Source organism: Bufo gargarizans, unplaced genomic scaffold, assembly GCF_014858855.1.
Source record: "Bufo gargarizans isolate SCDJY-AF-19 unplaced genomic scaffold, ASM1485885v1 fragScaff_scaffold_573_pilon, whole genome shotgun sequence".
Classification (NCBI taxonomy): Eukaryota; Metazoa; Chordata; class Amphibia; order Anura; family Bufonidae; genus Bufo; species Bufo gargarizans.
The window spans coordinates 156,186-180,757 of record NW_025334138.1 but is presented as its reverse complement, the minus strand read 5'-3'; the positions used below and the strand labels follow the sequence as shown (position 1 = coordinate 180,757).

The following is a 24,572-nucleotide window of genomic DNA, read 5'->3' as shown; positions in this document are numbered from 1 at the left end:
GTGTACACGTACCCCCAACAGCAGCCACCAGTGTACACGTACCCCCAACAGCAGCCACCAGTGTACACGTACCCCCAACAGCAGCCACCAGTGTACACGTACCCCCAACAGCAGCCACCAGTGTACACGTACCCCCAACAGCAGCCACCAGTGTACACGTACCCCCAACAGCAGCCACCAGTGTACACGTACCCCCAACAGCAGCCACCAGTGTACACGTACCCCCAACAGCAGCCACCAGTGTACACGTACCCCCAACAGCAGCCACCAGTGTACACGTACCCCCAACAGCAGCCACCAGTGTACACGTACCCCCAACAGCAGCCACCAGTGTACACGTACCCCCAACAGCAGCCACCAGTGTACACGTACCCCCAACAGCAGCCACCAGTGTACACGTACCCCCAACAGCAGCCACCAGTGTACACGTACCCCCAACAGCAGCCACCAGTGTACACGTACCCCCAACAGCAGCCACCAGTGTACACGTACCCCCAACAGCAGCCACCAGTGTACACGTACCCCCAACAGCAGCCACCAGTGTACACGTACCCCCAACAGCAGCCACCAGTGTACACGTACCCCCAACAGCAGCCACCAGTGTACACGTACCCCCAACAGCAGCCACCAGTGTACACGTACCCCCAACAGCAGCCACCAGTGTACACGTACCCCCAACAGCAGCCACCAGTGTACACGTACCCCCAACAGCAGCCACCAGTGTACACGTACCCCCAACAGCAGCCACCAGTGTACACGTACCCCCAACAGCAGCAACCAGTGTACAACGTACCCCCAACAGCAGCAACCAGTGTACACGTACCCCCAACAGCAGCAACCAGTGTACACGTACCCCCAACAGCAGCCACCAGTGTAGACGTACCCCCAACAGCAGCCAGTGTAGACGTACCCCCAACAGCAGCAACCAGTGTAGACGTACCCCCAACAGCAGCCACCAGTGTACATGTACCCCCAACAGCAGCCAGTGTAGACGTACCCCCAACAGCAGCAACCAGTGTACACGTACCCCCAACAGCAGCCACCAGTGTACACGTACCCCCAACAGCAGCCACCAGTGTACACGTACCCCCAACAGCAGCCACCAGTGTACACGTACCCCCAACAGCAGCCACCAGTGTACACGTACCCCCAACAGCAGCAACCAGTGTACACGTACCCCCAACAGCAGCCACCAGTGTACACGTACCCCCAACAGCAGCCACCAGTGTACACGTACCCCAACAGCAGCCACCAGTGTACACGTACCCCCAACAGCAGCCAGTGTACACGTACCCCCAACAGCAGCCAGTGTAGACGTACCCCCAACAGCAGCAACCAGTGTACACGTACCCCCAACAGCAGCAACCAGTGTACACGTACCCCCAACAGCAGCAACCAGTGTACACGTACCCCCAACAGCAGCCACCAGTGTACACGTACCCCCCAACAGCAGCCAGTGTACACGTACCCCCAACAGCAGCCAGTGTAGACGTACCCCCAACAGCAGCAACCAGTGTACACGTACCCCCAACAGCAGCAACCAGTGTACACGTACCCCCAACAGCAGCAACCAGTGTACACGTACCCCCAACAGCAGCAACCAGTGTACACGTACCCCCAACAGCAGCAACCAGTGTACACGTACCCCCAACAGCAGCCACCAGTGTAGACGTACCCCCAACAGCAGCCACCAGTGTAGACGTACCCCCAACAGCAGCAACCAGTGTAGACGTACCCCCAACAGCAGCCACCAGTGTACACGTACCCCCAACAGCAGCCAGTGTAGACGTACCCCCAACAGCAGCCAACCAGTGTACACGTACCCCCAACAGCAGCCACCAGTGTACACGTACCCCCAACAGCAGCCACCAGTGTACACGTACCCCCAACAGCAGCCACCAGTGTACACGTACCCCCAACAGCAGCCACAGTGTACACGTACCCCCAACAGCAGCCACCAGTGTACACGTACCCCCAACAGCAGCAACCAGTGTACACGTACCCCCAACAGCAGCCACCAGTGTACACGTACCCCCAACAGCAGCCACCAGTGTACACGTACCCCCAACAGCAGCCACCAGTGTACACGTACCCCCAACAGCAGCCACCAGTGTACACGTACCCCCAACAGCAGCCACCAGTGTACACGTACCCCCAACAGCAGCCACCAGTGTACACGTACCCCCAACAGCAGCCACCAGTGTACACGTACCCCCAACAGCAGCCACCAGTGTACACGTACCCCCAACAGCAGCCACCAGTGTACACGTACCCCCAACAGCAGCCACCAGTGTACACGTACCCCCAACAGCAGCCACCAGTGTACACGTACCCCCAACAGCAGCCAGTGTACACGTGCCCCCAACAGCAGCCAGTGTAGACGTGCCCCCAACAGCAGCAACCAGTGTACACGTGCCCCCAACAGCAGCAACCAGTGTACACGTGCCCCCAACAGCAGCAACCAGTGTACACGTGCCCCCAACAGCAGCAACCAGTGTACACGTACCCCCAACAGCAGCAACCAGTGTACACGTACCCCCAACAGCAGCCACCAGTGTACACGTACCCCCAACAGCAGCCACCAGTGTACACGTACCCCCAACAGCAGCCACCAGTGTACACGTACCCCCAACAGCAGCCACCAGTGTACACGTACCCCCAACAGCAGCCACCAGTGTACACGTACCCCCAACAGCAGCCACCAGTGTACACGTACCCCCAACAGCAGCCACCAGTGTACACGTACCCCCAACAGCAGCCACCAGTGTACACGTACCCCCAACAGCAGCCACCAGTGTACACGTACCCCCAACAGCAGCCACCAGTGTAGACCTACCCCCAACAGCAGCAACCAGTGTAGACCTACCCCCAACAGCAGCAACCAGTGTAGACCTACCCCCAACAGCAGCAACCAGTGTAGACCTACCCCCAACAGCAGCAACCAGTGTAGACCTACCCCCAACAGCAGCAACCAGTGTAGACCTACCCCCAACAGCAGCAACCAGTGTAGACCTACCCCCAACAGCAGCAACCAGTGTAGACCTACCCCCAACAGCAGCAACCAGTGTAGACCTACCCCAACAGCAGCAACCAGTGTTGACCTACCCCCAACAGCAGCAACCAGTGTAGACCTACCCCCAACAGCAGCAACCAGTGTACACGTACCCCCAACAGCAGCAACCAGTGTACACGTACCCCCAACAGCAGCAACCAGTGTACACGTACCCCCAACAGCAGCAACCAGTGTACACGTACCCCCAACAGCAGCAACCAGTGTACACGTACCCCCAACAGCAGCCACCAGTGTACACGTACCCCCAACAGCAGCCACCAGTGTACACGTACCCCCAACAGCAGCCACCAGTGTAGACGTGCCCCCAACAGCAGCCACCAGTGTACACGTACCCCCAACAGCAGCCACCAGTGTACACGTACCCCCAACAGCAGCCACCAGTGTACACGTACCCCCAACAGCAGCCACCAGTGTACACCTACCCCCAACAGCCACACTAAGTGCATACAGGCCCTGTATACACACACATAGGATCTGCAGGCCTCCAAACAGCAGCCTCATGTGTATGCAGTTTAACTTTCTGCTGTTTTCTTCCTACAGTTGACCTTCTGGCTCTTCTGAAGTGGAAAGCATACCCAGATCGCATCCTGGACATTCTTGGCCGCCTGCGGCATGTGAGCGGGGAGGAGATAGTGAAGGTACGAGGCTGCGGTCACCTAGACGCTATCCCCCGAGCTGTGCCTTCTGCCACTTGTCCAGCGGCAGCCTGGTGATGGGGATGATTGGCGAGCCGGGCAGATGGGCCTTCCAGTGCCCTGCAGCCTGTGCTGTGCGGAGAGGATAATTCGTCTATATCGAGGAGTTACTGCTTATGCATTTTCCTGAAATATTTGTGCAAGAATAAAGGGGTATTCCCAACTTATATTGCTGGGTCCCGCCATATCTTTATGATCAGTGGAGTCCGATCTCTGGGACTGCTCCCAGTAATATGAATGAAGGGGCAGCAGAGCAGGTCTAGTCTTCTGTCCCCTTCACTATTATTCCTGCGCAGCCTTATTTAAGTGGACGCGGACGGCAGTAGTTTCCCGGAGAGGGGCCGCAGTGCTGTTGTAACTAAGGATAAGTGGCGCCGCTAGAGGTTGGACCCTCCGTGATCACAAAGTGATGGCATAAAGAGAGGACAACAGTGTGGAAGATGTGGGGTAAAGATTTGCAGTAAATGAGGGGTCTCCATGTCTCTATCAGTTTCTGCAGGATATCCTGGACACACTCTTTGTCATCCTGGATGATAACACAGAGAAGTATGGACTCCTCGTCTTCCAGTCCCTGGTAAGGAAACATCTTATTGAAGAACACGACAGTCGGTGTCTCACTTACTGAAATGGCTGATAACGGATCAAACTGTATACTAATACCTCATGTACAGCATAGGTGGGGTATACGATGTATGGCGCGGAGAAGCAGTCATTAGATAAAAGCACAGTATTGAGGATGTGCGATCCAGTTGTTTTTCTTACATTTTACATAACAAGAAACAATAGATTGTATTCTCCTGTCCTACAGTCATCCTCCCCCCTGAAATGGCTGATAACAGGGGGCAATAGACTGTATTCTCCTGTCCTACAGTCATCCTCTCCCCTGAAATGGCTGATAACAGGGGGCAATAAACTGTATTCTCCTGTCCTACAGTCATCCTCTCCCCTGAAATGGCTGATAACAGGGGGCAATAGACTGTATTCTCCTGTCCTACAGTCATCCTCTCCCCTGAAATGGCTGATAACAGGGAGCAATAGACTGTATTCTCCTGTCCTACAGTCATCCTCTCTCCTGAAATGGCTGATAACAGGGGGCAATAGACTGTATTCTCCTGTCCTACAGTCATCCTCCCCCCTGAAATGGCTGATAACAGGGGGCAATAGACTGTATTCTCCTGTCCTACAGTCATCCTCCCCCCTGAAATGGCTGATAACAGGGGGCAATAGACTGTATTCTCCTGTCCTACAGTCATCCTCTCCCCTGAAATGGCTGATAACAGGGAGTAATAGACTGTATTCTCCTGTCCTACAGTCATCTCCCCTGAAATGGCTGATAACAGGGAGTAATAGACTGTATTCTCCTGTCCTACAGTCATCTTCTCCCCTGAAATGGCTGATAACAGGAGGCAATAGACTGTATTCTCCTGTCCTACAGTCGTCCTCTCCCCTGAAATGTCTGATAACAGGAAGCAATAGACTGTATTCTCCTGTCCTACAGTCGTCCTCTCCCCTGAAATGGCTGATAACAGGGAGCAATAAACTGTATTCTCCTGTCCTACAGTTGTCCTCTCCTCTGAAATGGCTGATAACAGAGGGCAATAGATTGTATTCTCCTGTCCTACAGTCGTCCTCTCCCCTGAAATGGCTGATAACAGAGGGCAATAGATTGTATTCTCCTGTCCTACAGTCGTCCTCTCCCCTGAAATGGCTGATAACAGAGGGCAATAGACTGTATTCTCCTGTCCTACAGTCATCCTCTCCCCTGAAATGGCTGATAACAGGGGGCAATAGACTGTATTCTCATGTCCTACAGTCATCCTCTCCCCTGAAATGGCTGATAACAGGGGGCAATAGACTGTATTCTCCTGTCCTACAGTCATCCTCTCCCCTGAAATGGCTGATAACAGGTAGCAATAGACTGTATTCTCCTGTCCTACAGTCATCCTCTCCCCTGAAATGGCTGATAACAGGGGGCAATAGACTGTATTCTCCTGTCCTACAGTCAGTCCTCTCCCCTGAAATGGCTGATAACAGGAGGCAATAGACTGTATTCTCCTGTCCTACAGTCATCCTCTCCCCTGAAATGGCTGATAACAGGGGGCAATAGACTGTATTCTCCTGTCCTACAGTCATCCTCTCCCCTGAAATGGCTGATAACAGGGGGCAATAGACTGTATTCTCCTGTCCTACAGTCATCCTCTCCCCTGAAATGGCTGATAACAGGGGGCAATAGACTGTATTCTCCTGTCCTACAGTCATCCTCTCCCCTGAAATGGCTGATAACAGGGAGGCAATAGACTGTATTCTCCTGTCCTACAGTCATCCTCTCCCCTGAAATGGCTGATAACAGGGGGCAATAGACTGTATTCTCCTGTCCTACAGTCATCCTCTCCCCTGAAATGGCTGATAACAGGGGACAATAGACTGTATTCTCCTGTCCTACAGTCATCCTCTCCCCTGAAATGGCTGATAACAGGGGGCAATAGACTGTATTCTCCTGTCCTACAGTCGTCCTCTCCCCTGAAATGGCTGATAACAGGGGGCAATAGACTGTATTCTCCTGTCCTACAGTCATCCTCTCCCCTGAAATGGCTGATAACAGGGGGCAATAGACTGTATTCTCCTGTCCTACAGTCATCCTCTCCCCTGAAATGGCTGATAACAGGGGGCAATAGACTGTATTCTCCTGTCCTACAGTCATCCTCTCCCCTGAAATGGCTGATAACAGGGAGGCAATAGACTGTATTCTCCTGTCCTACAGTCATCCTCTCCCCTGAAATGGCTGATAACAGGGAGTAATAGACTGTATTCTCCTGTCCTACAGTCATCTTCTCCCCTGAAATGGCTGATAACAGGAGGCAATAGACTGTATTCTCCTGTCCTACAGTCATCCTCTCCCCTGAAATGGCTGATAACAGGGAGGCAATAGACTGTATTCTCCTGTCCTACAGTCATCCTCTCCCCTGAAATGGCTGATAACAGGGAGGCAATAGACTGTATTCTCCTGTCCTACAGTCATCCTCTCCCCTGAAATGGCTGATAACAGGGGGCAATAGACTGTATTCTCCTGTCCTACAGTCATCCTCTCCCCTGAAATGGCTGATAACAGGAGGGCAATAGACTGTATTCTCCTGTCCTACAGTCATCCTCTCCCCTGAAATGGCTGATAACAGGGGCAATAGACTGTATTCTCCTGTCCTACAGTCATCCTCTCCCCTGAAATGGCTGATAACAGGGGGCAATAGACTGTATTCTCCTGTCCTACAGTCATCCTCTCCCCTGAAATGGCTGATAACAGGGGGCAATAGACTGTATTCTCCTGTCCTACAGTCATCCTCTCCCCTGAAATGGCTGATAACAGGGGGCAATAGACTGTATTCTCCTGTCCTACAGTCATCCTCCTCCCCTGAAATGGCTGATAACAGGGAGCAATAGACTGTATTCTCCTGTCCTACAGTCATCCTCTCCCCTGAAATGGCTGATAACAGGGGCAATAGACTGTATTCTCCTGTCCTACAGTCGTCCTCCTCCCCTGAAATGGCTGATAACAGGGAGCAATAGACTTGTATTCTCCTGTCCTACAGTCATCCTCTCCCCTGAAATGGCTGATAACAGGGGAGCAATAGACTGTATTCTCCTGTCCTACAGTCTCCTCTCCCCTGTAATGGCTGATAACAGGGGGCAATAGACTGTATTCTCCTGTCCTACAGTCGTCCTCTCCTCTGAAATGGCTGATAACAGGGATCAATAGACTGTATTCTCCTGTCCTACAGTCATCCTCTCCCCTGAAATGGCTGATAACAGGGAGCAATAGACTGTATTCTCCTGTCCTACAGTCGTCCTCTCCCTGAAATGGCTGATAACAGGGGGCAATAGACTGTATTCTCCTGTCCTACAGTCATCCTCTCCCCTGAAATGGCTGATAACAGGGGCAATAGACTGTATTCTCCTGTCCTACAGTCATCCTCTCCCCTGAAATGGCTGATAACAGGGGGCAATAGACTGTATTCTCCTGTCCTACAGTCGTCCTCTCCCCTGAAATGGCTGATAACAGGGGCAATAGACTGTATTCTCCTGTCCTACAGTCATCCTCTCCCCTGAAATGGCTGATAACAGGGGGCAATAGACTGTATTCTCCTGTCCTACAGTCATCCTCTCCCCTGAAATGGCTGATAACAGGGGGCAATAGACTGTATTCTCCTGTCCTACAATCATCCTCTCCCCTGAAATGGCTGATAACAGGGGGCAATAGACTGTATTCTCCTGTCCTACAGTCATCCTCTCCCCTGAAATGGCTGATAACAGGGAGCAATAGACTGTATTCTCCTGTCCTACAGTCATCCTCTCCCCTGAAATGGCTGATAACAGAGGGCAATAGACTGTATTCTCCTGTCCTACAGTCATCCTCTCCCCTGAAATGGCTGATAACAGAGGGCAATAGATTGTATTCTCCTGTCCTACAGTCATCCTCTCCCCTGAAATGGCTGATAACAGGGGGCAATAGACTGTATTCTCCTGTCCTACAATCATCCTCTCCCCTGAAATGGCTGATAACAGGGGGCAATAGACTGTATTCTCCTGTCCTACAGTCATCCTCTCCCTGAAATGGCTGATAACAGGGGGCAATAGACTGTATTCTCCTGTCCTACAGTCGTCCTCTCCCTGTACAGTACAGGTTTCATGTTTTGCACGTTGTTCTTGTGCTCGTGATGTTTGGCAGTTGCTCTTCTACCTTAGTCTCCGCTCCTCCCGCTCATCTCTCGGGTTATTGGCTCCAGGTCTTCATCATTAATCTGCTGCGGGACAGTAAATATTTCCACTTCCGGCCGGTGCTGGACACGTACATACAGAAGCATTTTGCTGGAGCCCTGGCCTACAGGTGAGTAGTGGTCTACAGGATGTCAGGAGGGGCCCCTGGATGCTGATTTGGAGCCCGGCCTGACGCGGTGGCTCCTCCATGATGTCTCTGTGGGGTGTCTGGGCTCTCACATACCCGGCACTGGATGCCTCAGGACTCTTGTTCTGTTTTCACAGGGAGCTGATCCGATGCCTGAAGTGGTACATGGAGCGGTCAGCGGACCTCGTGAGGCAGGACCACATCCAGGAGGCCATGAGGGTGAGCACGACATGTGGGAGATTTGTAGTAATGTACCATATTGCCGCCGCAGCCATCATCATGTATGCACTTCCCTTGTTTGCCCTGGATCCCACTGCCCCACACGCCCGCCATGTTCTGGGCTGCCACCCTCACCGCTCTATGCTCGCTCTCTCGGCAGGCGCTGGAGAATCTCTTTAAGTTCATCGTCCAGTCTCGACTGCTCTTTGCTCGCTCCACAGGCGGCCTGGAGGAAGAGCAGTTCCGCTGCAGCATCCATGAGTTGTTCCAGTCGATGCGGTTTGTGCTGAGTTTGGACACACGGAGCTCGGATACGCTGCTGTTCACACAGGTGAGCAGGGTGCTCCATGTACTCGGTGTCCTGGGCCCCGGCGGAGTAGTCACCGCACTCTCATTCCTCGCTCCATATTTAAAGGTCTTACTTTTCTCTAAAATCTACTTCTAATGTGCAATATCCAGAATTACCCCGTATCTTATACTCCAGCCACATCCAGAGCTGCATTACAATTCTGCTGTTACGTTGTAGTTTATACTCCAGCCACACCCAGAGCTGCAGTTATAATTCTGCTGTTACATCCTATCTTATACTCCAGGTACACCCAGAGCTGCAGTTACAATTCTGCTGTTACATTGTATCTTTTACTCCATCTACACCCTGAGCTGCAGTTGCAATTCTGCTGTTACATTGTAGTTTATACTCCAGCCACACCCAGAGCGGCAGTTACAATTCTGCTGTTATATTGTATCTTATACTCTATCCACACCCAGAGCTGCAATTGCAATTCTGCTGTTACATTGTAGTTTATACTCCAGCCACACCCAGAGCGGCAGTTACAATTCTGCTGTTACATTGTATCTTATACTCCATCCACACCCTGAGCTGCAGTTACAATTCAGCTGTTACATTGTATCTTATACTCTATCCACACCCAGAGCTGCAGTTGCAATTCTGCTGTTACATTGTAGTTTATACTCCAGCCACACCCAGAGCTGCAGTTATAATTCTGCTGTTACATCCTATCTTATACTCCAGGTACACCCAGAGCTGCAGTTACAATTCTGCTGTTACATTGTATCTTTTACTCCATCTACACCCTGAGCTGCAGTTGCAATTCTGCTGTTACATTGTAGTTTATACTCCAGCCACACCCAGAGCGGCAGTTACAATTCTGCTGTTACATTGTATCTTATACTCTATCCACACCCAGAGCTGCAATTGCAATTCTGCTGTTACATTGTAGTTTATACTCCAGCCACACCCAGAGCGGCAGTTACAATTCTGCTGTTACATTGTATCTTATACTCCATCCACACCCTGAGCTGCAGTTACAATTCAGCTGTTACATTGTATCTTATACTCTATCCACACCCAGAGCTGCAGTTGCAATTCTGCTGTTACATTGTAGTTTATACTCCAGCCACACCCAGAGCTGCAGTTACAATTCAGCTGTTACATCATATCTTATACTCCAGGTACACCCAGAGGTGCAATTACATTGTATCTTATACTCCATCCACACCCAGAGCTGCAGTTGCAATTCTGCTGTTACATTGTATCTTATACTCCATCCAGAGCTGCAGTTACAATTCAGCTGTAACTTCATATCTTATACTCCATCCACACCCAGAGCTGCAGTTACAATTCTGCTGTTACATTGTATCTTATACTCCAGCAACACCCAGAGCTGCAGTTACAATTCCGTGAATGCAGCCCTGGATGTGACTGGAGGAGACGGCCGGTACAGATGAAGGATGATTTGCTGTATTTGCTTCACGTCTGCTCTCTCCCCCGTCCCCTCTGCCGCCCCTTCTACCCCCTCTCTGCTCCTCATCCTCCCCAATACATTGAAGCATCCAGCGGCTGGAGGACAGGTGAGCGGAACGGGGGAGTCCGATTCCCAAAAGACTGCGGGCTCCACAAGCCCACCAACAGTCTGCTGCGTAAGTAAAGCCCCCCTAAGCTCCTGGCGCACCCCCACCAGGACCCCGTATGTGGAATGGACCCCACATTTGCCTCCCATCACCCCCTTCCTGCACATCCACAGCTTGGGGAATCGCATAAATAACAATCGCCCAGTCTTCTGTCCGTATCTGCCGCCTCCAGCGGTGGCTTCATGTCAGGGAATTGTTATTTAAGCAGCTCCCCAATGTTTCCCAGACAAATTCTCAAGGCCCCCACTTATCTGTGTGTTATGGGCACCGCACCCCACTCCTGAGCACGCCCGCCCTGCCCCGTCTGTCGCCCGCTTCCTTATGAACTGATTAGTGTCTAAATCAATGAAGAAAGAACATCCATGTGTCTCGGGCTCGTCCCAACCCTGGGGTCTCGCGAGTCCGAGGAGCCGCCAGTCAGCGCGCAGCTTCCGGCACTGCGCAGGACCTGCTGAACCCTGGGGGGCGATCCCCGCTGATATATACAGTAAATACATCTGACGGGCGGCCTGCTCTGTTATTGAGGGTTAAACTACCCCGCTGTGTAATTGTCAGTCTTCACTGAATCAGCAGGCTCAGGATGAACAGGGCTATAGGTCTCATCTAGATGGGTAGTGCTGTAGTGCAGAGAATTGTGGGAGAACCGTGCAGCGTCTGTGCGGGATCTGGGGGGCTGGTTAATATGTGGGGGGTCAGTGTACAGTGGCCACATGTAGAACGACGTGCGCGGTCTGCACAGTGATGACATGGCCGCCGCCCACAATCTGTGACCTCGTTATATTGCTCCGGTCTGTGATACATTGTTGCGTTGCTCCGGTTGTGATACATTGTTGCTTCCCGCAGGCCGCCCTCCTCAGCTCCTTTCCCGCCATCTTTGAGGAGTTGCTGGCCATGTTCTCGGTGACGGAGGTGGCGGAGTTTGTGCGCGGCACGCTCAGCAGTCTGCCCAGCACCCTGCACCTGGGCCAGTCCATGGACGTGGTGAAGTTACAGTCAATTGGGCGGACGGTGGATTGCCGGCTCTTCTCATACCCAGGTTTGGCGCTTACTGAGTGGGATGATTGGGGCGGTTCCACTGAGATCGCCTGTAGCGAGGATGGCGGGGGGTCATGTGACGCTGGTATGAATGGATGGAGCTTGGTAGGACGACCCGTATTTGGCGCGCCCGTTGTGGATGCCGCTTTATATCTGAGACTTGCTGCACGTTCCGTTTCTCCACAGAGGCTCGCCGCATTCTCCTGCCCGTTGTGCTGCACCACATCCACCTCCACCTGCGCCAGCAGAAGGAGCTCCTGGTCTGCTCTGGGATACTCAGCAGCATTTTCTCTATCATCAAAAGCAGCTCCACGGTGAGAATCCACAAAGGGTTAAACATGAGCTCCAGCTACTCCCGGGGGTTATTTATGGGGCCCCCCAGTCCTTAGGACTCTAACCTGATCTTCCCTGACCAGTATTCTGTGACCTTCTCCCAGTGCCAGCGCCTGGGTTTGACCCGTCAGACACTGGAGACCAGTTAGATTTAGTTTTCAGTGTCAGATGGCAGTGGCGGCCATTACGGCCAGTAACAATCTGGTTTGGTGATAAAATATATACGACCCCCGTGTCCCGGGATGCATGCGACCCCCCCCGTGTCCCGGGATGCATGCGACCCCCCCCCCCCCGTGTCCCGGGATGCATGCGACCCCCCCCCCCGTGTCCCGGGATGCATGCGACCCCCCCCCCGTGTCCCGGGATGCATGCGACCCCCCCCGTGTCCCGGGATGCATGCGACCCCCCCCCCCCCCCCCCCCCGTGTCCCGGGATGCATGTAACTTCTATGTCCCGGGATGTACCGGTGAAACTCGAAAAATGAGAATATTGTGCAAAAGTTGAATATTCTCGGCTCAGTGTCGCCCTCCAGTCGGCTAATTAACCCCTACCCCCCGAGCAAAGGGGACCGGAGATTGTGACTTTGGGGTTTCATAAACTGTAATCATCCAGATTATACCAAAGGCCTGAGATCTCGCTGCCGGTAATCCGTCTCATGTGTCAGTGTCACCTTTTAAGTTGCATCACTGAAATAAATTAACTTTGCATGATATTCAAATTTTTCGAGTTTCAACTGTGACCCCCGTGTCCCGGGATGCATGCGACCCCCCCCCCCCCCCCCCCCCGTGTCCCGGGATGCATGCGACCCCCCCCCCCCCCGTGTCCCGGGATGCATGCGACCCCCCCCCCCCCACCCGTGTCCCGGGATGCATGCGACCCCCCCCCCCCCCCCCCCGTGTCCCGGGATGCATGTGACACCTCTCTTCTCTCTCTGCAGGAGGTGGACGTGGGGGAGGAGGTGCAGATGTTGCAGGAGAGTCTGCTGGACGTCCTGCTGCAGACGCTGCTCATTATAATGAGTAAATCTCAGTCCCAGGAGGCGGTAAGAGGCCAGCGCTGCCCGCAGTGTACAGCCGAGATCACTGTTAGTAATTAACCCATTTCTCTTCTTTCTAATCCTTCCCAAATGTCATTTCCACCATATCACCCTCATCATCCGCATCAGCTTCATCCTCCATATAACCCTTATCATCCGCATCAGCTTCATGCTCCATATCACCCTCATCATCCGCATCAGCTTCATCCTCCATATCCCCCTCTGCATCCTCATCGCTGCTCCCATTTAGGACTGACTGGTCCCTGCAGCAGCTGGACTGTATACAGGACGACCTTGCATTGCTGAAGTCCTGCCAGCGGGGGGCACTGTAACTAGATGCAGAATGTCAGTTGTCATCTCCATCAGTGATAGATCCTGCATGATGGTCCTTACAATGTGACCTAACCCCCCCTGCCCCCACCACTGCTGACTCTCTTCCCCCATTAGGGGGAGTATGTGTCCTGTCTCCTTTCTCTGCTGCGCCTGATGTCCGACACTCACTACCAGCATCTGCTGCACAACTTCCAGAGCAAAGAGGAGCTCAAGGTGAGCAAAGGGGGGCCCTGGGGTAGATGATTGGGACGGGGACCACTCAGCAGCAATGTTCCTCTGAGAGCACCCATACTGGTTATCACCCAGCTTTTCCAGAAGCAGATACAGTTAATAAAATTGATCAATTCAACAAAAACATCTATTTTCTTGATTCCATTTCTCCAGGAATTCCTGCTCAAAATTTTCTGTGTCTTTCGGAACTTGCTGAAGCTGAGCGTCTTCCCTCCAGACTGGACGGTGATGAGACTACTGGCCAGCAAGTAAGAGCTGCTCCTGTAGAGGGTGATGTCATCAGATGTAATATAGACCAGTGTACAGGAGAGCAGAGGGTGATGTCATCAGGTGTAATATAGACCTGTGTACAGGAGAGCAGAGGGTGATGTCATCAGATGTAATATAGACCAGTGTACAGGAGAACAGAGGGTGATGTCATCAGGTGTAATGTACAGATGTACAGGAGAGCAGAGGGTGATGTCATCAGGTGTAATATAGACCAGTGTACAGGAGAGCAGAGGATGATGTCATCAGGCGTAATATAGACCAGTGTACAGGAGAGCAGAGGGTGATGTCATCAGATGTAATATAGACCAGTGTACAGGAGAGCAGAGGGTGATGTCATCAGATGTAATATAGACCAGTGTACAGGAGAGCAGGGGGTGATGTCATCAGGTGTAATATAGACCAGTGTACAGGAGAGCAGAGGGTGATGTCATCAGATGTAATATAGACCAGTGTACAGGAGAGCAGAGGATGATGTCATCAGGTGTAATATAGACCAGTGTACAGGAGAGCAGAGGGTGATGTCATCAGGTGTAATATAGACCTGTGTACAGGAGAGCAGAGGGTGATGTCATCAGATGTAATATAGACCCGTGTACAGGAGAGCAGGGGGTGATGTCATCAGATGTAATATAGACCAGTGTACAGGAGAGCAGAGGATGATGTCATCAGGTGTAAAATAGACCAGTGTACAGGAGAGCAGAGGGTGATGTCATCAGATGTAATATAGACCAGTGTACAGGAGAGCAGGGGGTGATGTCATCAGATGTAATATAGACCAGTGTACAGGAGAGCAGGGGGTGATGTCATCAGGTGTAATATAGACCAGTGTACAGGAGAGCAGAGGGTGATGTCATCAGATGTAATATAGACCAGTGTACAGGAGAGCAGGGGGTGATGTCATCAGATGTAATATAGACCAGTGTACAGGAGAGCAGAGGATGATGTCATCAGATGTAATATAGACCAGTGTACAGGAGAGCAGAGGATGATGTCATCAGGTGTAATATAGACCAGTGTACAGGAGAGCAGAGGGTGATGTCATCAGATGTAATATAGACCAGTGTACAGGAGAGCAGAGGGTGATGTCATCAGATGTAATATAGACCCGTGTACAGGAGAGCAGGGGGTGATGTCATCAGATGTAATATAGACCAGTGTACAGGAGAGCAGAGGGTGATGTCATCAGATGTAATATAGACCAGTGTACAGGAGAGCAGAGGGTGATGTCATCAGATGTAATATAGACCAGTGTACAGGAGAGCAGAGGGTGATGTCATCAGATGTAATATAGACTAGTGTACAGGAGAGCAGAGGGTGATGTAATATAGACCAGTGTACAGGAGAGCAGAGGGTGATGTCATCAGATGTAATATAGACCAGTGTACAGGAGAGCAGAGGGTGATGTCATCAGATGTAATATAGACCAGTGTACAGGAGAGCAGAGGGTGATGTCATCAGGTGTAATATAGACCTGTGTACAGGAGAGCAGAGGGTGATGTCATCAGATGTAATATAGACCAGTGTACAGGAGAGCAGAGGGTGATGTCATCAGATGTAATATAGACCCGTGTACAGGAGAGCAGAGGATGATGTCATCAGATGTAATATAGACCCGTGTACAGGAGAGCAGAGGATGATGTCATCAGATGTAATATAGACCAGTGTACAGGAGAGCAGGGGGTGATGTCATCAGATGTAATATAGACCAGTGTACAGGAGAGCAGAGGGTGATGTCATCAGGTGTAATATAGACCTGTGTACAGGAGAGCAGAGGGTGATGTCATCAGATGTAATATAGACCCGTGTACAGGAGAACAGAGGGTGATGTCATCAGGTGTAATATAGACCCGTGTACAGGAGAGCAGAGGGTGATGTCATCAGATGTAATATAGACCAGTGTACAGGAGAGCAGAGGGTGATGTCATCAGATGTAATATAGACCAGTGTACAGGAGAGCAGGGGGTGATGTCATCAGGTGTAATATAGACCAGTGTACAGGAGAACAGGGGGTGATGTCATCAGGTGTAATATAGACCCGTGTACAGGAGAGCAGAGGATGATGTCATCAGATGTAATATAGACCAGTGTACAGGAGAGCAGAGGGTGATGTCATCAGATGTAATATAGACCAGTGTACAGGAGAGCAGAGGGTGATGTCATCAGATGTAATATAGACCCGTGTACAGGAGAGCAGAGGATGATGTCATCAGATGTAATATAGACCAGTGTACAGGAGAGCAGGGGGTGATGTCATCAGATGTAATATAGACCAGTGTACAGGAGAACAGGGGGTGATGTCATCAGGTGTAATATAGACCAGTGTACAGGAGAGCAGAGGGTGATGTCATCAGATGTAATATAGACCAGTGTACAGGAGAGCAGAGGGTGATGTCATCAGATGTAATATAGACCAGTGTACAGGAGAGCAGAGGGTGATGTCATCAGATGTAATATAGACCAGTGTACAGGAGAGCAGAGGATGATGTCATCAGATGTAATATAGACCCGTGTACAGGAGAGCAGAGGATGATGTCATCAGATGTAATATAGACCCGTGTACAGGAGAGCAGAGGATGATGTCATCAGATGTAATATAGACCAGTGTACAGGAGAACAGAGGGTGATGTCATCAGATGTAATATAGACCAGTGTACAGGAGAGCAGAGGGTGATGTCATCAGATGTAATATAGACCAGTGTACAGGAGAGCAGAGGGTGATGTCATCAGATGTAATATAGACCCGTGTACAGGAGAACAGAGGGTGATGTCATCAGATGTAATATAGACCAGTGTACAGGAGAGCAGAGGGTGATGTCATCAGATGTAATATAGACCAGTGTACAGGAGAGCAGAGGGTGATGTCATCAGATGTAATATAGACCCGTGTACAGGAGAGCAGAGGATGATGTCATCAGATGTAATATAGACCAGTGTACAGGAGAGCAGGGGGTGATGTCATCAGATGTAATATAGACCAGTGTACAGGAGAACAGGGGGTGATGTCATCAGGTGTAATATAGACCAGTGTACAGGAGAGCAGAGGGTGATGTCATCAGATGTAATATAGACCAGTGTACAGGAGAGCAGAGGGTGATGTCATCAGATGTAATATAGACCAGTGTACAGGAGAGCAGAGGGTGATGTCATCAGATGTAATATAGACCAGTGTACAGGAGAGCAGAGGGTGATGTCATCAGATGTAATATAGACCAGTGTACAGGAGAGCAGGGGGTGATGTCATCAGATGTAATATAGACCAGTGTACAGGAGAGCAGAGGGTGATGTCATCAGATGTAATATAGACCAGTGTACAGGAGAGCAGAGGGTGATGTCATCAGATGTAATATAGACCAGTGTACAGGAGAGCAGAGGATGATGTCATCAGATGTAATATAGACCAGTGTACAGGAGAGCAGAGGGTGATGTCATCAGATGTAATATAGACCAGTGTACAGGAGAGCAGAGGGTGATGTCATCAGGTGTAATATAGACCAGTGTACAGGAGAACAGAGGGTGATGTCATCAGATGTAATATAGACCAGTGTACAGGAGAGCAGAGGGTGATGTCATCAGATGTAATATAGACCCGTGTACAGGAGAGCAGAGGGTGATGTAATATAGACCCGTGTACAGGAGAACAGAGGGTGATGTCATCAGATGTAATATAGACCAGTGTACAGGAGAACAGAGGGTGATGTCATCAGATGTAATATAGACCAGTGTACAGGAGAGCAGGGGGTGATGTCATCAGATGTAATATAGACCAGTGTACAGGAGAACAGGGGGTGATGTCATCAGATGTAATATAGACCAGTGTACAGGAGAGCAGAGGGTGATGTCATCAGATGTAATATAGACCAGTGTACAGGAGAGCAGGGGGTGATGTCATCAGATGTAATATAGACCAGTGTACAGGAGAGCAGAGGGTGATGTCATCAGATGTAATATAGACCAGTGTAAAGGAGAACAGAGGGTGATGTCATCAGCTGTAATATAGACCAGTGTACAGGAGAGCAGAGGGTGATGTCATCAGATGTAATATAGACCAGTGTACAGGAGAGCAGGGGGTGATGTCATCCGATGTAATATAGACCAGTGTACAGGAGAACAGAGGGTGATGTAATATAGACCCGTGTACAGGAGAACAGAGGGTGATGTCATCAGATGTAATATAGACCAGTGTACAGGAGAGCAGAGGGTGATGTCATCAGGTGTAATATAGACCCGTGTACAGGAGAACAGAGGGTGATGTCATCAGATGTAATATAGACCAGTGTACAGGAGAGCAGAGGGTGATGTCATCAGATGTAATATAGACCCGTGTACAGGAGAACAGAGGGTGATGTAATATAGACCAGTGTACAGGAGAGCAGGGGGTGATGTCATCAGATGTAATATAGACCAGTGTACAGGAGAACAGAGGGTGATGTCATCAGATGTAATATAGACCAGTGTACAGGAGAGCAGAGGATGATGTCATCAGGTGTAATATAGACCCGTGTACAGGAGAGCAGAGGGTGATGTCATCAGATGTAATATAGACCAGTGTACAGGAGAGCAGGGGGTGATGTCATCAGATGTAATATAGACCAGTGTACAGGAGAACAGAGGGTGATGTCATCAGATGTAATATAGACCAGTGTACAGGAGAGCAGAGGATGATGTCATCAGGTGTAATATAGACCCGTGTACAGGAGAGCAGAGGGTGATGTCATCAGATGTAATATAGACCAGTGTACAGGAGAGCAGGGGGTGATGTCATCAGATGTAATATAGACCAGTGTACAGGAGAACAGAGGGTGATGTCATCAGATGTAATATAGACCCGTGTACAGGAGAACAGAGGGTGATGTCATCAGATGTAATATAGACCAGTGTACAGGAGAGCAGAGGGTGATGTCATCAGGTGTAATATAGACCCGTGTACAGGAGAACAGAGGGTGATGTAATATAGACCAGTGTACAGGAGAGCAGAGGGTGATGTCATCAGATGTAATATAGACCAGTGTACAGGAGAGCAGGGGGTGATGTCATCAGATGTAATATAGACCAGTGTACAGGAGAACAGAGGGTGATGTCATCAGATGTAATATAGACCAGTGTACAGGAGAGCAGAGGGTGATGTCATCAGATGTAATATAGACCCGTGTACAGGAGAGCAGGGGGTGATGTCATCAGATGTAATATAGACCAGTGTACAGGAGAGCAGAGGGTGATGTCATCAGGTGTAATATAGACCAGTGTACAGGAGAGCAGAGGGTGATGTCATCAGATGTAATATAGACCAGTGTACAGGAGAGCAGAGGGTGATGTCATCAGATGTAATATAGACCAGTGTACAGGAGAGCAGAGGGTGATGTCATCAGAGTCCTCATTGTTGTGTAATAAGCAGTTCTTCCATCCTCAGGCTCTCTGCTTGCTGTCGGTGAATATTTCCCTGCACAATAAATAGATTTACATGAAATCAGGAGAACCCCGTTAATCCCAGTGCTTGTGGGTCTGTATTCACATAGACTTAACCCTTTGTCTTCCCCCAGCATCATTGTAACGACCGTTCAGTACGTGTGCCCCGCCGTGCACAAGAATTTCTGTGAAGAGGATTTTGACTTTAAGGTAAGTCTCTCCCCCCCATTGTGGACCCCGCTGTGACCTCTTGCCATGGGGGGCGCTCCTCACCGGACCGCATTTGTCCTCTAGATGTGGAACTCGTATTTCAGCCTGGCCGTCCTGTTCATTAACCAGCCCAGTCTGCAGCTGGAGAACTTCGCAGCAGGGAAGAGGCGGAGGATCCTGGATAAGTAAGTGGCCCCCAGAGGACACATGGCGTCCACGCAGGTGATCGCTGTGTCTGTGCCCACGGTCCTGTACATAAACAGCGCTTCACCATTGTCAACATCTATGCTTGCTGTCAGTGTGTGAGACTGATAACTGGATGAAAACCTGGCCTAGTTCTGCTCTCTCCGCTGAGGGCTTGCTACAGTGTGTCAGTGCGGGGAGCTTCTGTCAGCCTGGTGTCCAGGGCAGAGGTAGGTGCTCCTGTGTTCAGCTCACAGAGAAGTATCCGCACCGACACATGGTGACAGACCCTCAGCTGTGTGCGCAGGGTTAGGTCAGGCGGATCTGCGATGGTATTTGTGACGCGTGCGCCCCTCTTCTCTGCAGGTACGGTGATATGCGGGTCATGATGACGTACGAGCTGTTTAACATGTGGCAGAACCTGGGTAAGTGATGTCCGGCGCGGTTTCCTCGGCCGCCGCCCGTCTACCGCTCTTACCCCCCTCTCCCTGCTTTCCAGGGGAGCACAAGTACCACTTCATACCCGGCATGATCGGCCCCTTCCTGGGCGTGTCGCTGGTCCCGCAGCCGGAGGTGCGCAACATCATGATCCCCATCTTTCACGACATGATGGACTGTGAACAGCGGCGCAACGGGAACTTCAAGCAGGTGAGAGGCGCGCGCCGTCGTGTGCCGCTGCAGAATGTCACTGGGGGAGGGGAGCCACTAGCGGTACCACACAGGTCCGGGGAGACAGAATGGCGCAATACCCTCCCTGTGCTCCCCGATATCCAGCGATCAGACAGATCTGGCGGACGTGGATAACGCTTTCTTCCACTTTAATTATCCTGCGTTTCCTCAGGTGGAGGCCGAGCTCATCGATAAACTGGACTCCTTGGTATCCGAGGGGAAAGGCGACGAAAATTACCGGGAACTCTTCAGCCTCCTGTGAGTCCAAGCACAGGGCTATGGGTGAGGGGCTTAAAGGGGAAGTCCACCTTATTAAAGGCCTGTCCATACAACGCATTCATAAAGTCCTCACACCCTGAGTACAGTGCATTCATAAAGTCCTCACACCCCTCAGTCCCCAGAATAAGAAAGTGAGAAGAAGGTGAGAAATCCTCACTGATTTACGGAGAAGGAGAAACTAACGTTTCACATGGACATAAGTATTCAACCCCTAGAGGAAAGGGCTTGAAGACTTGTGTCCCGAGGAAAGGGCTTGAAGACTTGTGTCCCGAGGAAAGGGCTTGAAGACTTGTGTCCCGAGGAAAGGGCTTGAAGACTTGTGTCCCGAGGAAAGGGCTTGAAGACTTGTGTCCCGAGGAAAGGGCTTGAAGACTTGTGTCCCGAGGAAAGGGCTTGAAGACTTGTGTCCCGAGGAAAGGGCTTGAAGACTTGTGTCCCGAGGAAAGGGCTTGAAGACTTGTGTCCCGAGGAAAGGGCTTGAAGACTTGTGTCCCGAGGAAAGGGCTTGAAGACTTGTGTCCCGAGGAAAGGGCTTGAAGACTTGTGTCCCGAGGAAAGGGCTTGAAGACTTGTGTCCCGAGGAAAGGGCTTGAAGACTTGTGTCCCGAGGAAAGGGCTTGAAGACTTGTGTCCCGAGGAAAGGGCTTGAAGACTTGTGTCCCGAGGAAAGGGCTTGAAGACTTGTGTCCCGAGGAAAGGGCTTGAAGACTTGTGTCCCGAGGAAAGGGCTTGAAGACTTATGTCCATGTGAGACGTTAGCTTTTTCTCACTTTCTCATTCTGGGGACTGAGGGCAGAATGTGAGGACAGCGGGGGGTGTGAGGACTTTCACAATACCCTGCATCTCATGGGAAGTTTGCCATTCTCCATCAGACTTTGGGGGGGGGGGGGGGGGGGGGGGGGTTCGTGGCCTCGTGGCCCGTGTGGCAGTCTTTTCTGCTACTAAAACCAGTTTTCCGAAACGTTCGCCGACTCCTTGATGGTTTGTGGACAGGACAGGGAGCCAAAACACGGAGACGTTCTGGTAAATTCCGGACGTCCGACTCCAGCAGGAAATTGTCTGGTAAATAAACGCCGATTTTGGTAAATCTGCTTCAGTTCTTGGCCCTTTCCAGGGTCTGTGCTGTGAACCCTCCTAGTCTAATATTTCTCACAGCTGAGGGTTTGTTCCTATTGTATCCGGCCACACGAGCCTCTCTTCTGGTTATTTGTTACAATGTGTCAGTCTGGAGTCCAGGAATCATTGTAACAGACCCTCAGCTGTGAGCAGGACTAGGATGGGTTTTCAGATTCTGGTTGTAGTTTCCATTCATGGGATTGGATAGCAAGCAGAGATTTGGTAGATTCCGCGGATGGCACTGTCTTGCCAGTGGCGGCGCTGGTTTCACTGTAGCACTTCAGGGTGCGTTGCGGCACATTGTGATATTTCTGTATTTCTACCCCTCCCCCGCTGCCGGAGCAGCTCTCAGCTGTTTGGACCGTATCCCAGGTAAGTGATCCTTGTGTGTATCTGTCGTGTGCAGTGACTTTCCTTTAATGCGGCGTCAGGGGTCCACGTGCCGGATTATCGGACGCCGCTCGTGCCTCTCTCTTCCCGTCTTATATTCTTTTCGCTTCCAGTTTGTTGGAGAAGATTGAGCAGGAGACGTGGCGAGAGCCGGGCGCCTCCTTCGTGACGTCGGTAACGCGCCTCATGGAGAGACTGCTGGACTACAGGTGCGACATTACGGTGCCCGTACATGTGCGATCCTCCAGTCACATCCAGAGCTGCATTCACGGTTTTCTGGCCAGCTTTCCGCAGCGCTCCTGACTGATCCGGTGTCTGTATGGCACACGGCACCCTGTAACATAGTCCCGGGGTTACTGGAGCGCAGCTCTGGATGTGACTGGAGTCGGTGCCCGGTCGCCTCCTCCTCATTCTTTGTGTCGTCGTGCAGGGACTGTATGAAAGGTGAAGAGACCGAGAATAAGAAGATCGGCTGCACGGTGAATCTGATGGTGAGCGGCGCGGACACTGCGCCCGGGCGGGGGACGGGGCAGGTCTCGCGCTCTGACCTTCTTCCATCTTCACAGAATTTCTACAAATCTGAAATCAATAAGGAGGAGATGTACATCAGATACATCCACAAGCTGTGCGACCTGCATCTACAGGCCGAGAGCTACACAGGTAGGGGGTGGCCCCTGGGGCCCCAGCGCTGTGCCCGGGCCCCGCGGTGTGGAACATGGCTCCTCCTAGAACAGGGACTCTGCGGAACTACAGCCCCCATCCTCCGCCTCTGTTCACTCACATTCGGCTCTGTCTCCTTCCCTTTCCAGAAGCCGCCTTCACGCTGCTCCTGTACTGGGAGACGCTGCAGTGGGAAGATCGCTCCCTACGGGAGCTCCTCCATTATCCCACCCAGAGCGAGTGGCAGAGGAAAGAAAGTCTGAGCCGCAAAATCATCCACTACTTCAACAAGGGCAAGGTAATCCTTATTGGTGCAGTACCCTGCTCCGCCTGCAGGTGTCACTGTTGGAATGTATGCCTATGGGAGGCGTCTGGTCTGTTCCTTTACAGCGACACCTGGTGGCCGGAAAGTGGAAGAAAACTACACAGAAGTCCAGAACCGCGCGTGGTGCGGCTCCTGTGGCGTGATCTCTCCATTTAACCCCTTCTTTCCCGCCATCTCCAGTATAAATGTGTTTGACTTCTCTGCTCTCCCCCATCCAGTGCTGGGAGTACGGGATTCCTCTGTGCAGGGAGCTGGCGGCTCAGTACGAGAAGCTGTATGATTACCAGAGCCTGAGCTGGATCCTGGTGAGTCCTGGGGGGATCCCCCAAGGATTGCCCTCTGCTCCGGGACCACCCCATATGTACCGAGGGGCTTCATCTGACCTTCTCTCATCTTCTTCTGCAGAAAATGGAGGCCTCGTACTACGATCACATCATGGACCAGCAGAGACTGGAGCCCGAGTTTTTCCGAGTGGGGTTTTATGGAAAGAAGTTTCCGTTTTTCTTGCGGGTAAGCCCCCTCCACGACCTCTGTATACCCCTTGTGGTGTCTTTCCCCATAGATGGGGGTCTGGACCTCTCTCGTCTTTGCAGAATAAAGAGTTTGTGTGCCGGGGCCACGACTACGAGCGGCTGGAGGCCTTCCAGCAGAGGATGCTGAGCGAGTTCCCGCAGGCCATCGCCATGCAGCATCTCAACCATCCCGACGACACCATCCTGCAGAGCGACTCTCAGTGTATCCTGCACCGCGCTGCGTCCCGGGGGAGGGGGGCGACACTGACGAGTCCGGGCTTCACTGTAAAACGTGATGCAGCCTTCTACTACACCGAGCACTTCCACGTCTCACCGTCTCTGCTTGCTGTCAGTGAATGGAAACAATGTTTACATCGCCTCTCGCTCTGCCAGCACAGCTGGTGGGTTTGTTACAGTGTATCAGTGCGGCTCAGTGTTTGGTCCGGCACAGCTGATGGGTTTGTTACAGTGTATCAGTGCGGCTCAGTGTTTGGTCCGGCACAGCTGATAGGTCTGTTACAGTGTATCAGTGCGGCTCAGTGTTTGGTCCGGCACAGCTGATGGGTTTGTTACAGTGTATCAGTGCGGCTCAGTGTCTGGTCCAGCACAGCTGATGGGTTTGTTACAGTGTATCAGTGCGGCTCAGTGTTTGGTCCAGCACAGCTGATGGGTTTGTTACAGTGTATCAGTGCGGCTCAGTGTTTGGTCCGGCACAGCTGATAGGTCTGTTACAGTGTATCAGTGCGGCTCAGTGTTTGGTCCGGCACAGCT

At 51.6% G+C, this 24,572-nt stretch overlaps 1 protein-coding gene across 6 annotated transcripts in view; it reads left to right on the top strand.

The window, feature by feature from the left end:
- DOCK3 (dedicator of cytokinesis 3) overlaps window positions 1–24,572 on the top strand; it is a 110,657-nt gene that overhangs the window by 67,000 nt on the left and 19,085 nt on the right. For 4 of the 6 annotated variants that reach the window (XR_006387151.1, XM_044273276.1, XM_044273279.1 and 1 more), the window contains 23 exons: window positions 3,614–3,711; window positions 4,259–4,342; window positions 8,547–8,647; window positions 8,803–8,884; window positions 9,045–9,215; window positions 10,736–10,825; window positions 11,660–11,852; window positions 12,038–12,165; window positions 13,122–13,268; window positions 13,668–13,766; window positions 13,938–14,032; window positions 19,592–19,667; window positions 19,752–19,852; window positions 20,217–20,275; window positions 20,350–20,498; window positions 20,692–20,777; window positions 22,418–22,513; window positions 22,735–22,795; window positions 22,871–22,964; window positions 23,114–23,262; window positions 23,508–23,594; window positions 23,695–23,799; window positions 23,883–24,024. Coding sequence is in view for 5 of the 6 variants with exons in the window: in XM_044273276.1 (XP_044129211.1) it covers window positions 3,614–3,711; window positions 4,259–4,342; window positions 8,547–8,647; window positions 8,803–8,884; window positions 9,045–9,215; window positions 10,736–10,825; window positions 11,660–11,852; window positions 12,038–12,165; window positions 13,122–13,268; window positions 13,668–13,766; window positions 13,938–14,032; window positions 19,592–19,667; window positions 19,752–19,852; window positions 20,217–20,275; window positions 20,350–20,498; window positions 20,692–20,777; window positions 22,418–22,513; window positions 22,735–22,795; window positions 22,871–22,964; window positions 23,114–23,262; window positions 23,508–23,594; window positions 23,695–23,799; window positions 23,883–24,024 (2,493 nt within the window). In the remaining variant the exon portion in view is untranslated. The remainder of the gene's footprint in view (window positions 1–3,613; window positions 3,712–4,258; window positions 4,343–8,546; window positions 8,648–8,802; window positions 8,885–9,044; window positions 9,216–10,735; window positions 10,826–11,659; window positions 11,853–12,037; window positions 12,166–13,121; window positions 13,269–13,667; window positions 13,767–13,937; window positions 14,033–19,591; window positions 19,668–19,751; window positions 19,853–20,216; window positions 20,276–20,349; window positions 20,499–20,691; window positions 20,778–22,417; window positions 22,514–22,734; window positions 22,796–22,870; window positions 22,965–23,113; window positions 23,263–23,507; window positions 23,595–23,694; window positions 23,800–23,882; window positions 24,025–24,572) is intronic. The other 2 variants (XM_044273277.1, XM_044273278.1) reach the window with 2 other exon arrangements.